Source organism: Pyrus communis, chromosome 16, assembly GCF_963583255.1.
Source record: "Pyrus communis chromosome 16, drPyrComm1.1, whole genome shotgun sequence".
Classification (NCBI taxonomy): Eukaryota; Viridiplantae; Streptophyta; class Magnoliopsida; order Rosales; family Rosaceae; genus Pyrus; species Pyrus communis.
The window spans coordinates 3,652,638-3,666,583 of NC_084818.1; the positions used below are offsets into that span (position 1 = coordinate 3,652,638).

General features: G+C 35.3%; 1 protein-coding gene across 2 annotated transcripts; it reads right to left on the minus strand.

Annotated features, from left to right (window-relative positions):
- Positions 1 to 1,659: 1,659 nt before the first annotated feature.
- LOC137720475 (putative glycerol-3-phosphate transporter 1) lies at positions 1,660 to 4,693 on the minus strand. Of its 2 annotated transcripts, none has more exons than XM_068459548.1 (3): positions 4,534 to 4,693; positions 2,617 to 3,661; positions 1,660 to 2,485 (listed from the first exon to the last, which is right to left on the minus strand). In XM_068459548.1, exons 2-3 carry the CDS (start codon positions 3,608 to 3,610, stop codon positions 1,923 to 1,925), a joined length of 1,557 nt encoding a protein of 518 aa, XP_068315649.1. In that variant the 5' UTR covers positions 3,611 to 3,661; positions 4,534 to 4,693; the 3' UTR covers positions 1,660 to 1,922. The 2 variants fall into 2 exon arrangements, with proteins under 2 accessions (XP_068315649.1, XP_068315650.1); XM_068459549.1 differs by lacking the exon at positions 4,534 to 4,693 and adding an exon at positions 3,854 to 4,099.
- Between the last annotated feature and the right edge of the window lie 9,253 nt (positions 4,694 to 13,946).

Here is a 13,946-nt window from a genome sequence, read left to right on the forward strand (position 1 = left end):
TTAAAGAGGGTTATTAATTTAATCTTAGTGCTGGAATTGTGACATGATCGTGCAACTAAGTTTGTGGTTCATATAAATCGGATTAGTAAATGGTTAAAAAGGTTATTAATTTAATCTTAGTGCTTGAATATTTAATCGATTTGCGGAGAAATCAGTATGACACTATCTTATTTGTGGTGGATAAGAAAGTGGAATCGGATTTGATTAAGTTTAATCAAGGAATTAATTATGTGATTTTTGTGGTTTATTAGGTGAGGCAAGGGCAGATTTTTCAGTATGTCGCGAATATAGTTCGGTACACTACGTATCACAGTATAAGTAGTTGGAATTATTTTTTAAGTACCAATTATTTGTATTATAATACTTGATGTACCGAACAGTGTTCTCGACAAACTTAAAAATCCCTTGGGATGCAACAAACATGTTAGAGAAAACGTAGCAAAACACAACACTATACCAAGGAAAATTGTCCGTCGCCATCACTAAACCACTATTATTGAGATGCAATTGTCACGGATGGACTCCGCACCAAACTTTTATAAATTTTCTTTCCTTTTAAAGTCAGCCATCCCTTCAGGCAGTATTTTTTTCAAATGGCTAAAGCGCTTTTCACTTGAGAAGTGCTTTCTGTATAAGGGTTTGCTGAGTTTGTATTCAAATGCTTATAAGCATATGTGATTTCCACATGAACAATTGAACTTTGTATAGAAGTTTTGATGTGATTCTAATGAAAGCGCTTCCAACAAAACACTTGTGAGCATATGTGCTTTTGGCAGAAGAACTTCCGAACTACCCCCGTCATTTAGTATATTACTAGCTAGGGGAGCATAAGGGAAATTGGGGTTGTGCAATATTATACTTTATTCGTATACCCAAAACACTACCGCGTATTCCACTACACGTATAAATATATTCTTTATTATTAAATTTTAGAAATGAGACATAATAACTATATCGTTTACACATATTATAATACGTGAAATAAGAACACTATAGAACAGGATTTTCGATATCCACAAAGATTTCTCCATATATAAAAGTCTGTCATCAAACAAATAAGGGAGCATATTTGAATCCGAAAATAGCGACACTCAAAGTAGATGAAAAATGCATCATCTTTTTCTTCAAAGTCGTTGTCAAGACTGACTTTTAAGGAGGGCCTATAATATATAGACTTACTAGCACCAATAATCTCCCTCCAACCGTTCTTGTAGTTGCATGGCAAATGGATTACCTGCCTACCATTCCCTTTCCCAAAACCCAAAGGATTTCAGGTTCTTGTGGTTGTGGTGAGCATTTAGCTATGCTAAAAGCTTCTTTGGTCCGCCCACACACAGCAAAGAGCACAAAGCTTCCAGTGGCCCTTATTACTCCTCAGGATCTAAAGCTCCTTCCCGTACAGTCAATTTCTGCGGCCGCAATCGGACGCTATTACTGTGATGATATCTTAAGTCAATTATGCAATAGCACGTGAAAAAGTTGGACATATTGCCTTTATTAGCTTGAAAACTCCGTCATAGTGATATTTTTCAGTTACCTTCTAAGTTCTAAGAGAAGAACATTTCCCTACCATTGTTGCCCTGCATATGGATGCTTCAGTGTTTGAGCAACCAGATACTTCAAAAGACGTTTCCTGAACCAGTTTTTCATGCACAAAAATGAAGAAACCAACAAATGGAATTTTCGGTTCCGGGATGACTTAATTTGTCATCCTCCCCAATCATGAAGTAATTATATTCACAAAACGTACAAATAATGTACAAACATGTAATACAAAGACACAACACCCCTTCCTTCTTCCCCTTCCCCTTCAATTTGAGGTACAACTGGGGAGAAGGTTTAGGATAAAACCTCTACTTCCTATGACTATGGAGGACCGTCGCCTCTTCATTAAAAAACCAGGTTCTTCTCCTCTATAATTATCACACATCGATTGCTGCAGGTTGAGGCCGTGATGCAGACCCTCGCGATCTTGATTCTTCAATCTTTGCAGCAACTTCGGCCACAACAAGCCTAGTCAGAAGCAGCCCTGCAATCAGAGCTGCTCCCATCAGCATTGTGAAAACTGCACTCCAGCTTATGGCTGAAATGTAGCCAGTCAGCAACGGTCCAATGGCAGCCCCAACGGACCCTGTTCCATCTATGATTGATGTCACGGTCGCCAATGCCCTCGAGTTCCCACGCAATGAGCTGTGTGTTCCGAGATCAGCTGAGACGGCAGTTGTTATTAGAGCATATGGCCCGTTCACAAACATGCCAGTGATGAACATGAGTGCAATGTTCAGAGTTATGGATATGTGTCCATAGCTTCGGTAGAAAAAGAGAGCAGGGATAGCACAGTACATGAAACTTGCAGCTGTTATGGCTCTGGCTCCTAAGCGGTCGGATATATGGCCGGCAAGGATTCCCCCAAGAACACCTCCAACATCGAACAATGTGGATAAGTTACCAGCTGCTTCACTGGATAAATACTTTCCATCGATAGCTGCAACATGTATAAACAATTAATGTAAGTCAATAACAAGACTCGATACAAAGGATTATGACATACACTTAAAAGCAAATTGAGAAATGCTCTTAACACAACAACAAATTCAAAACAGCAAGGTAAAGTACCTGTGTTAGTAATGTAGAAAGGAAGCCAGTATAGAAATGTATAAGCAACCAGTTTTGAAAAGAAGAGGCATAGAGCGAAAGGAGCAACTCCGGGAATTTTCCAAGCTTCTATGAACCCGACAGCGCTCTCCTGCACTTTTGCCTCTGGTTCCAACAATGGTTCCGTTACTCCCTCCCCGATTTTCTTGGGAGAGTGCAATTCATCTTCTTCACTGGCTCCAACATCCTCCGGACTAACAGGCAAGAACAGAAAAACCACCACACCAACAGTAGCGATTATAAGACCCGGAACTACAAAGGACCAGCCCCACCCGTATCCCAGTAGGGCTGAAGCAACCAAAGACCCTGTAATGTTCCCAACAGAAGTGTGAGCATTCCATATACCCATAATCAGCCCTCTCTTCTTCTTCCCAAACCAATTACCAACAACTGCAACTACTGAAGGCCATCCGGTCGATTGGAACAAACCAGCAAGCATTTGAACGCCGAGGAAGTAATAGAAGGTGTGAATATTTGCCCAATATCCAACTCCAAATGCTGCAGTAAACACCCCTGCTCCCACCATTCCGATTGTTAGGAAGATTCGTAAATTCGTTCTATCACCCAAGTGTCCGGAGAAGTACATTCCTATGGCATACACAGCCAGGAAAGCTAGGTCTACTTCACCAAGCAAAGCTGTGCCATCTGATCCATCAAATGGGGCCCATCCATCTCCAAGAACCCAAGAAAACCTTCTGCTTTCATCTGGCTTACTTAAGTAACTCATCCTCCATGGCCAAGACCTTAAGCTCGTAACCGAAGATTCGGGATCAAGAGTACTCTTGACCACACTCGTGGTTTTTCGAGCGGCGTGGTAGCTAGCATACGCTACAAATGTAACAACCAGAACAATGGCTTGGTGGGTTTTGTAGGAAAGGGGTGATCTCTTTATGTGCTCTACTAACCGAATTCCCGGGGGCTTGCTGTAACTTGTCTCAGGTTCCGGCTCTGACATTGAACCCAAGTAATTGATTTCTACCTCCTCTTATCCACTAAAACCTTCAAGCTAGAGAGAAAAAACAAGAAAGAGAGAGTCAAGCAGCATACAAACTTGTAAATCCAAAAAACAACTACAAACTATTAGTATCCTAAAATCCAGTAATATATTCAGATTAGGAAATTTAACCAATGAAATTACCAATTGCTATGATTTAATAAACTACAGATTCATATAAAATAGCTCAAAGTTTCATCATACGTTGAGTGGGAGGAACATGCTCAAACCTATCAATTCCATGATTCCCAACTTCCAAACATTCTTGACAAAGTTTCAATTCAGCAGGAAATCCCCAAACCCTATACTTTTGTCAAACACCTTCGGTAGTAGCCACAATTCCAGTAGAAATTTATATAATTGGAACAGTAAAAAAACAGATGTACAAATAATCCTGAGAAAACTTTCAAAAATCAATTAAATCCAACTTGAAGAGGCAGATGTGCTAAAACAATATGCCCCTCAAACTAAACAGAATTACAGGGGAAATTTTTTTATAAATTTAATCCAAAAAAAAAAATAAAGTAATAATCTTTTCAACAATCAGGACAAACCCCATTAATTAATTTCTCCTTTCAAAGACGTTTACCGGAAAATTGAAAACCTTCCACCTTCTGACCAACAAGAACAGAAGAGTAACGAAACGAAACGGTCAAAAAATTTATCCTTTGCCCAACAAAAGTGGATATTTGAACAACAACCCATTCCTCAAATTCTTCCTTAGATATAATTAGAATCAATATTCTGAAACCCAAAATTTAAAAATAATCCAGAATGATAAAGGGATCAATAGATAACTGAGAGGAAGAAAAACGGTCATAAAATTTGAAAAAGAACAACACCCAGATGGAAATTGCATGAAAGTACACTGCTGAGGAACATACCTATCAGTAGATCCGAGCTTCGTCGGAACTGTTTTGTGTATTTGAATTTGCAGTGTTTCTCTCCTCCTTCAAATGCTCTATATTTTCGCTTCCGATGGAAGTTGCTTAACGACTGCTTTTGTTTGAGCTCTTGAAGAAAACGCGCAGAGAAAGCAAGCAACGTGAGCTTGGTGGCAATATTATTTTATGTTGTTGAATCCCGAATTGGCCCTCGGTTTCCCTTCTTGGTAGTGTTTCACTGTATTTGGATTCTCGGCTTTGGCAACGGACGTGGGAATTTGTGATGACGAAAATACCCCTTCGTGGGCTAATGAGTTGGTTCAGTCCATTGATTTACACCCTTGAATTTATATATATATATATATATATTTTTTTTTTTTTAACTAAAGATATTATCTACATTAAAGGAAGAGGAGTATATTAGTCTCACAATTGATTAGTAATAATGTGGTTTAAATTCGTCTTTGACGATAATTAAAATCTCACTTATAAATTTATAAGTGGAGAGGAATACCAATAAATCATAATACTAAGTGGCACTCTTGAACCTTCTTAATTATAAATTCTTTAAAAACTTGAACCTAGCCAGCTAAGGCCATCTCCAACCGAGAGCTGGCCAGAGGGTTCATTTTAGCCCTCTGGCCCTCCAAGATATTAATATTTTAATGAACAGTACAAGGTTATATTTGTCTCTATCTCCAATCGAGGGCCAAAAGACCATAGGGCTAATTTTAACCCTGTCACAAAAAATCGTCTCTAACTAAGGGCCAAACATAATTTATTATTTAAATTTAAAAACTATAACAACTTAAATTCAAATCCAACAACAACTTAAATTTAAAAACTACAACGCTAACTAGTCCAAAAAACCAAAAAAATTAGAACTTAAATTTAATGAATGGTTTATGTATTTATAGGAAAAAAAAAATTAGAATTTTTAAGAATTAAAAAAAAAAATTTGGCCCAAAAAACCAAAATAAATAAATAAATTGAATACAACGGCTAGCTAACTAGCCGTTGTATTCAAATTTTTTTTTTTAAGCAATCTGCATAATTGTTTTATTTTCTAGCCAGCCCTTTGGCCCTTTTAAATTCCATGGGGCCCTTCAGATTCCATAAGCCCTCTGGCCTAGCCCTCAGTTAGAAACAATTTTCAGGTTATTTTCGACCCTCTGGACCCTTCGGTTGAAGATGACCTAAGTCGACGAGCTTCATCTCTATATCTAAGTTTGTAAGTTTTCGTTCGTTACTCAGATTAGTTAAAATATCGATTTTCTAACAAGAAAAAACATATGTTCTCTAGTTTTGTGAAGCAGAATATTAACATTGGGAATGGTTTGAAAAATTAGGTTATAACTAGATAAATTTAAGTTTTAAAGACTTGATATATGCAAGTTAAATTGTGTGTTCAATTTCGCTTGTATAATAAAACGTAACTATTTGTATTGAAAACGTAACATATTTTTATAGTTCTAGACTTCAAAAATTAATTTAATTTATCTTATTTATTGTCTCTGATATTATATTAAGGGGTGTGTTATCCACATATCCCATTTTACTTCTCACATATCCTTTGATAATTTATGTCCATTGATCTTCTTCAATTGATCCGATCCGATGACCGAAAATTAAAAAGGTATATGAGAAGTAAAATAGGATATGTGGATATCATACCTCTATATTAAACATACTTCTTACCCATACATTTGTATATCTTACCAAGCAACGAAAATCACTTACCATAGATTGCATCATCATCATCATCATTATTATTTTATTATTATTATTATAAAGCCAAATAAAAAATGTTAGCATAAAAACATGCAGTTGTGTGTACACTTGTGAAAAAATTCATATTTAATCTCGATTATTTCAAGTGGTTTATTGGTCATCTGTTAGAGACGATTTTCGGATTATTTTTAACCATTTGATTCTCTAGATCTTTTGGTTAGAGATGATCTAAAGTAAATGACCTATATATTGGAAGTCACTCGTCTTTTAAAAAGCTTTTAGCTTACCCACGAAGCGAAGCCAATCCGTTATAAATATATTCCTGGTATATATTCTCATGTTATACACCGAAACATGAGAGTTTTGGTGGTGCAAATTGAACAAAATTCATCTGGACATTATCATCGATCAACATCTTTCATCATCCCTTCCTTTTCTTTAGGGCTTATTCTTATGCTGGGGTTCGTTTGATATATTTAGGGGCATCACTTTGCTTAAAGCAAAGGCTTGTAAAAAAAAAAAAAAAAAAAAAAAAAAAATTACAATTGCCAATTCCGTGAGTAAAGTAGTAAATAATTTAGCTACAGCCATCATTTTATAAAATTAAATATCGAATCTAAGATGAATATTGTACAATTTCTATATTATGGGCTAATTTGGAAGTGTAATTTAAAATGACTAAAAATGTTTTTTGTGAAATTGATTTTGGATTCCAAAAGCACTTTAAGTGTTTTTTCAGAATCCATTAGGATTTTTAGTAAGAATTAGTTTTAAAAACATTTTCACCAAATACACTTTTAGTCTTTTTAAAAAAACTTTCAAACTTACCTAAAAAAGCGCAATGGCATACACACATCAATCCAAGATTTCCAAGTCATAGCCTAACATGAATATTACATTGGTTGCTTTTTTTTTTTTTTTCTTTCTTTTTCTTTTTTTCTTTTCACAAATGGAATGAATTTGTAACGGATCTATTAAAAAAATGTCATTCTTTCTTAGGAACTCTTTATTAGATTATGGTGTACATATACAATATGCAAACACAAATAAAAGAAAGTGAATGTTCGATTTCATTTTCATTGTGGCCACATTGCAATTTTATAAAACGAATTGAACTCATATCGTAAGTAAATTATTTTACAATCGGTCGTCATGTATTATAATTTTGTTCACCCTCCAAACACCTAGAAAGCTCCAAAGCCTTGCTCTTTTTCGCCCTAAAAACATTAAAACCAATAACTTTTGAAGAAGATACAAAACAAGAGAAATGTTAAGGTGATTCTCTCAAAGTGTTACTCTCTATGGAGTCTCTGTCACCTCATTGTTTAACGCTAATTTTTGTGCTGATATTATAAAACATTGTGTAAAAAACATAAAATGGCAGATAATCAACAAAAGATCTCACTTTTGAGAGACTCTTCTTACAATTTCTCTGTAGGACAGTGTGATCTCACAACCTACACAAGGGAATAAAGAACAAATTGCAGTGCGTGTGCCCTATTTTTTTACATCCTCGAGAAAGCAACCGATCGCTGCCTAAAACAGAGAAAATGTGAACCTGAAGCCGGCATTCATCGACTAAGGGCAATTTCGTTAAATTGATAAAAAACCACCACCTCAAACAGCGTGGCAAAAGCGTAATTCCAACAACGCAGTAGCGCTGCAATCGCCAACCCACTGTCCTACTACAATACAAATAAGCTGCAGGTGGATCATGAAAACGGGATATTCGCATATCCAAATGGAATTATACCTTGACGTGCTGGTATATACTCTCTCCGACATTCCGGGGCCTATAAAGATAGCGCGTAAGATGCAAATTACTCAATGATATGTCATCAATAAGAATGTGCATATTTAAGTTAGAATTTATAAATTAACATGCATAAATTCTTTTGTTTATATTCATAAACATATAAATTTCGAATTTCCCCGTGGAAAAAAAAAATACTTGAAATTTGGGACCTCCAATTCTTAAGTTAAATTTTCAAATAGATAGGTGTTATTTCCAAATTTCTATGAATAAGAGTTTAAAAATAAAAAATTCCTTACTCAAACTCCATTTTTCTTTGAAGTTAACCAAATAAGAAAATTAACAAATTCTATAAAATAAATTTTGTCATTTCAATTTTGAGCATTTTAAAATTCTTTAGTAATTTTAAAATTTCTCATCCAATCAGAGTGTTAATTTTCAAAATTTTGTTTACAAATTACAAATTTAGTCTCGTTAATGACCTTTATTCATAATGTGTCTTTATCATATAATTTAATGGAACTGTTATTGTCTTTTTAAAAATTTATTTGCATTTTTCATGAGTTTATTTTGTTTTTTCTTCTAAATATGGAATGTGACATCCCACATCGCCCAGGGGAGTGATCATTATATGTATATTCTCATCCCTACCTAGCACGAGGCCTTTTGGGAGCTCACTGGCTTCGGGTTCCGTAGGAACTTCGAAGTTAAGCGAGAAATGGGGCTAGAGCAATCCCATGATGGGTGATCCACTGGGAAGTTGCTCGTGAGTTCCTAAAAACAAAACCGTGAGGGAATGGTAAGCCCAAAGCAAACAATATCGTGCTACGGTGGTGGAGCGGGCCCAGGAAGTGATCCGCTCCGGGCCTGGATGTGACAATTGGTATCAGAGCCTAACCCTGGGCGTGGTGTGCCGACAAGGACGTCGGGCTCCTAAAGGGGTGGATTGTGACATCCCACATCGCCCAGGGAAGTGATTCTTATATGTATATTCCCATCTCTACCGAGCACGAGGCCTTTTGGGAACTCAGTGGCTTCGGGTTCCATAGGAACTACGAAGTTAAGCGAGAAGGGGGTTAGAGCAATCCCATGATGGGTGACCCATTAGGAAGTTGCTCGTGAGTTCCCAAAAACAAAACCGTGAGGGAATGGTAAGCCCAAAGCGGACAATATCGTGCTATGGTGATGGAGCGGGCCCGGGAAGTGATCCGCTCCAGGCGAGGATATGAAATGGAAGGTGTGGAGTGAAAAATGAGAATTTACAATGCTGATAGCAATTCCCTAATTTAATTATCAGATATATCTCACCAGCATGGATTATGAATAACATATCTTTATCGTATAAATTTTACTGTCAAAATTGTTTAACTTTTAATTATAGCTTGAAAATCATTCTTTCATTTATTTGAATTGATGGTCATATGGTGTCTCAAATAAATAAATAGTTATCATATAGTTTAATAAATAAATAGTTATTAAATAAATAAATATATATATTTTATTGTCAAAATTGTTATTGGAACTTAAAAATTTTATTTTGCAATCTTCGTAAATTTTTATTTTTTTTTTATATTTTTTTATTTTTAAGTTTGAAGTATAAAATGAGAATTTTGGAATATGAGTAACAATTCCCTTATTAATAATGGAGTTTTATCATATAATTTAATTATCAGATATATCTCACAAGCATGGTTATGAACGTATATTTACTGTGTAAATTTCATTGTTGGAATTGTTTAACATTTAATTATAGCTTGAAAATCATTCTTACATTTATTAAAAACGATGATCATTTAGTTATTTAAAAATATCAAATAAATGAAAAGTTTATTAAATATTTGTTACTTGTTATTCACATTGTGAATTTATTTCAATTTAAATGCATAAAGATTTCTAATTGATTTTTTTCTTTCTAATCATAATCTTCCAATAAAAATTAAAACGTCAAAAAATTTTAATTATAAAATTTATACAATAAAAATACTTTATTTAAGCACAAAGTTAATATGTTTTTTTTTATGGGAACTTTAACAACAAGCTCCCAGTACTGTTTACTTTAACGAAAAATCATATTTTTACACTAAAAAGTCAATTATAGTACTATTCATTTTGCCCTTTATTTTGTCGTTATCGTTAAAACTCAAAGTTTTCAAACCCTTTTAATTAGTTTTTTTTTTTTTTTAATATGTTCATTGTCCTTAAAAGTTAATCCACGTCGCCAGCCAACACATGCTCAGATGACATGGTGAAGTCGATGTTAATGGACGGACGGTTTAAAGCCACTAAAACGATGGCGACACGCGAAGCGGCACGCTTGGCCCATGCAGGAACGTTCATCTGCGTCAGGGAAATTTTTTTGTTATGTTTAGAACACGAGTGATATATCACATGTTTTTATATAAATTGTGGAAAATTTTATTTTTTAAGTTATTAGCTTTTAAACATATATATTCCATAATTACTATAATAACACAGTATACCATCCTGTATTTCGATTATATTGAAAAATCCCCCGCACATCATCAGGACAATTGGTACGATTCTGGAGGAGAGGCGCATAGAAGTTTCCTTCTTTTTGTTTCCACGTTTCGGAAGTGTTTCGGACTGGATTGGATTATAATTTGGGGCCCAACTATTATAGTCACTAGTCCTTTGTTACAAATGAGGATTATCTCTGGATTCTCCGTGTGAGGATTTTCGGGTTTTTCTAATCATATTTATTTATTATATATCATACGGTTAAAAATTGTTGTAAATATTTTTATTTAAAATTAAATATAAATAGTATCTGACGAAAATTGATTACATGACATAAAATAAACAGATATGATTGGAGGATCATGAGATCCTCACAAAGAGGATCCTCATTCCTTTGTTACTATCAGATTAATTGCTTGTCCGATAGGCTAGCAATTTATGTTCACAAATTATAGTGGTTTTTTTTTTCTTTTTAATTTTTTTGGCAAATATACTACCACAATCTAGTGTTATTCCTCTTTACTTTGTAAATGAGAGGACTTAGGTTCGATTATCATCAAAGGAGAATTTGAAAAACAGATAATATTGTTTGTTAATTAAACAAATATTGCAAATTGTCTTATTGTTATAGAGATTGGATTTTTGTTGGATGATGAGGGGAATATTTGACTTCTGATTCATAAATGATGTTTATGTCCAAGAGAATGGGAAATAAAAATTTTGGTGTTGTGTGTTTGGAACTAAGATACTCTTCAGATCTCGGTGTCCAGAGCTGATGGATTCAAAGATTTGAACTATTCATTTTAAATTTTGTAGTTCTCATTAGTTTATCTCACTGGTTCACCTTACACAAGCCAAGGACTCAAATCCCTCTTCTTCTCTCTCTACGAGGAAATGGACCCTCAGAGGACAAAAGGACGCAGTAGAAATTTGCAAATTTGGCGTCGGAAAGAGCAAGTAGTCACGAGTCAAACTACCCATTAATCTGTGACATACGATAGATTTTAGTCATCTAGAGTTGTTTCAGCAACCAAAACAGTGTTTACAATTTCGCAAATTAGAATCGGACTTTTCGGTTTCTATCTGATTAATGATTATTTAATGTCATTTTAATTCCTAGAATCCTTTGAGTGGTTGTAATATTTTGTTCAAATATTAGTTGTACAACAACCCTTTGGAATTTCTCTCAAAATCTAGTGGACTCCAGACCTTGTTCTTCAAGGGATGACGTTGGTAACCCTTTTGATTGTTTCATGGTGGTCATCAAAACGCATTTGTTAGTTATTACTGCAACTTTTGTTAGGGTTGTTGAACTTGTTTCTTTAACACGTAATGAGATCAATTGTGAGCGTGTATTTTGTACTGTAACAAAAAACGAAAGGACTTTGGAGCCGTATGAGAGCGCTTAATCCAAACTTCTGTGTAAAGTAACAAGGTTCTGCACCTCCCCTAACTCAGAAGCACGATCCTGAAGAAATATTCGTGGAACTAAATTTTTTCTGTCAAACGCTAGATTTTGTTAAATTATATGTTAGATTAGCCACTGATGGGGTTTGAACCCACGCTGTTATGCAAGAACTTAACACATTTCCATCATTGTGGTAAATGACCACTTGCTCGTGAAACTAAATTGAGTGGTCGAATTCTACAATTCTAAGTTGGGAGCTGCACAAAGAAATCTCCAAATTTTACTTAACTGATAACTAGCTTCTGTCTGGTAAACAAAGGTTCACACATGCACAGAAACACAAGCATAAATAGACGAGTACAAAACCTTCTTCTCCTTTTCGATCTCTGATGCAGCTCCAGCCACTCCAACCAAAGACTTCGCACTCTGTCGGATGAACACTTAAAACAATGGAAAGAAAAGCACCGTCTTAGATGCATGATCTAATTAAGCTTTTAAGTTTTAACATTCTAAGCTGGTGGTGCTTCTTCTGCATGCACATTCAAAAATTTTAAGCAAAAGCACACAAATTTTACATCTGTGGGCATCAACAAAATCACTTCGGATTCAAAAGTGCTTTTTATTGCTTCAAAAATCAAATATTCCAAACAAAAACATAATCAAATGACAACCCAAATACCCAAGTATCAAAAAGAAACAAAATTCAAGATAAAATCAAGGTTCACACATACGTCTCAGGGTCCGAATAACCCGGCAGCCGGCTCCGATGTCTGCAATGGAGCTCCGTATCCATAACAGCAAATGAAATTTTACTATATAAAAGAACTGTTCTTGACACTCCAAAATCTTCATTTTGCACTCAGTATTTCTTTCTTTTTAAATATAGAAAGTATGAATTTTAAAATGAGAATTTTAGAGTGCCAATAACAATTCTCTAAATAAATAATAACTACCATTGTTGGTCGTTAAGTTATACATGAGATTGTGGGTGATGATATTGCGCTTGGTGTAGGTGGGAAAGAATAGATCGCGAACCATTTAGATTGCGGGTGAGGGAAATCGACACCATTCATTTTCAAATTACCGTTGTTGGTAAGTTACACGTGATGTAACATCTACTCTTATGTTATTTATGAGATCAATGTAAACCATCAAATTATATTAAATAAATAATAAATTTTCGTTTAGATTATGTTAAGCATGAAGGTTGATCAGTCTTATTTTTTATTTGGAATTTCCCTCCTACATTTTTTTATTTGAAAAGGGACGACACAGATTTCATTAAAGCCGAGAACAGGCTAATTTGTACAGGGTGAAGCAATATCCTCCACAAGCAAATCACTAATTATAGTAGGAGGTTCATTACACCGTGTACCATCATCTCCACAAAGGAGGGAAAATCGAGCTAGTCTATGGGCCACCGAGTTAGCTTGGCGGCGGATGTGGGCTACAACAATTTTAGCGATCAAAGTTGGTAAGAATTCCGCATCCTCAATGATAGGCCCCATAGAAGACAATTTCGTCTAAAATTCGTGCATTGCTTAGACAATTAGAAGCGAATCACTTTCAACATTAATCATATTCAAATCCCAACCTACCACCTGCTCAAGACCAGCTCTCATGGCCAGTGCCTCTTATCTGGATAGGAGAGAACACGTCCATGAATCTTCACCAACAAAACTTCCTTCAGAGTTCCTCACTGCAATGCCAACTCCACCAACACTGTTTGTTTGATCCCAAGCTCCGTCCACATTAAGCTTGAATCTGCCAGACGGAGGACATACCCCTCGGTGAATGGCATTCTGTCGACCGGATTGGGGCGGAATGAATTTCCCTCCTTAATTTTACGACATTGATGGTGGTTCATATCTAAATAATAGTACTATTCATAGGCTTGCAGGACCATGCAAAAGAACCCATCAACAGAGTTGCAAAACACAAAAACAGCAATTCAATAGTGCAGTTACAAGTTAAAAACATAATGTTCCAAATCCGTACATCAAATATATCCAAGAAAACCAAGAAGAACAGAAAATATTGTTC

Bases quoted from the DNA above. Each gene is read 5' to 3' on its own strand.
- LOC137720475 (XM_068459548.1), bottom strand. From the start codon at position 3,610: ATGTCAGAGCCGGAACCTGAGACAAGTTACAGCAAGCCCCCGGGAATT. The intron at 2,486-2,616 runs GTACTTTACCTT...TACATGTTGCAG, and splicing joins TTTCTACATTACTAACACAG to CTATCGATGGAAAGTATTTA.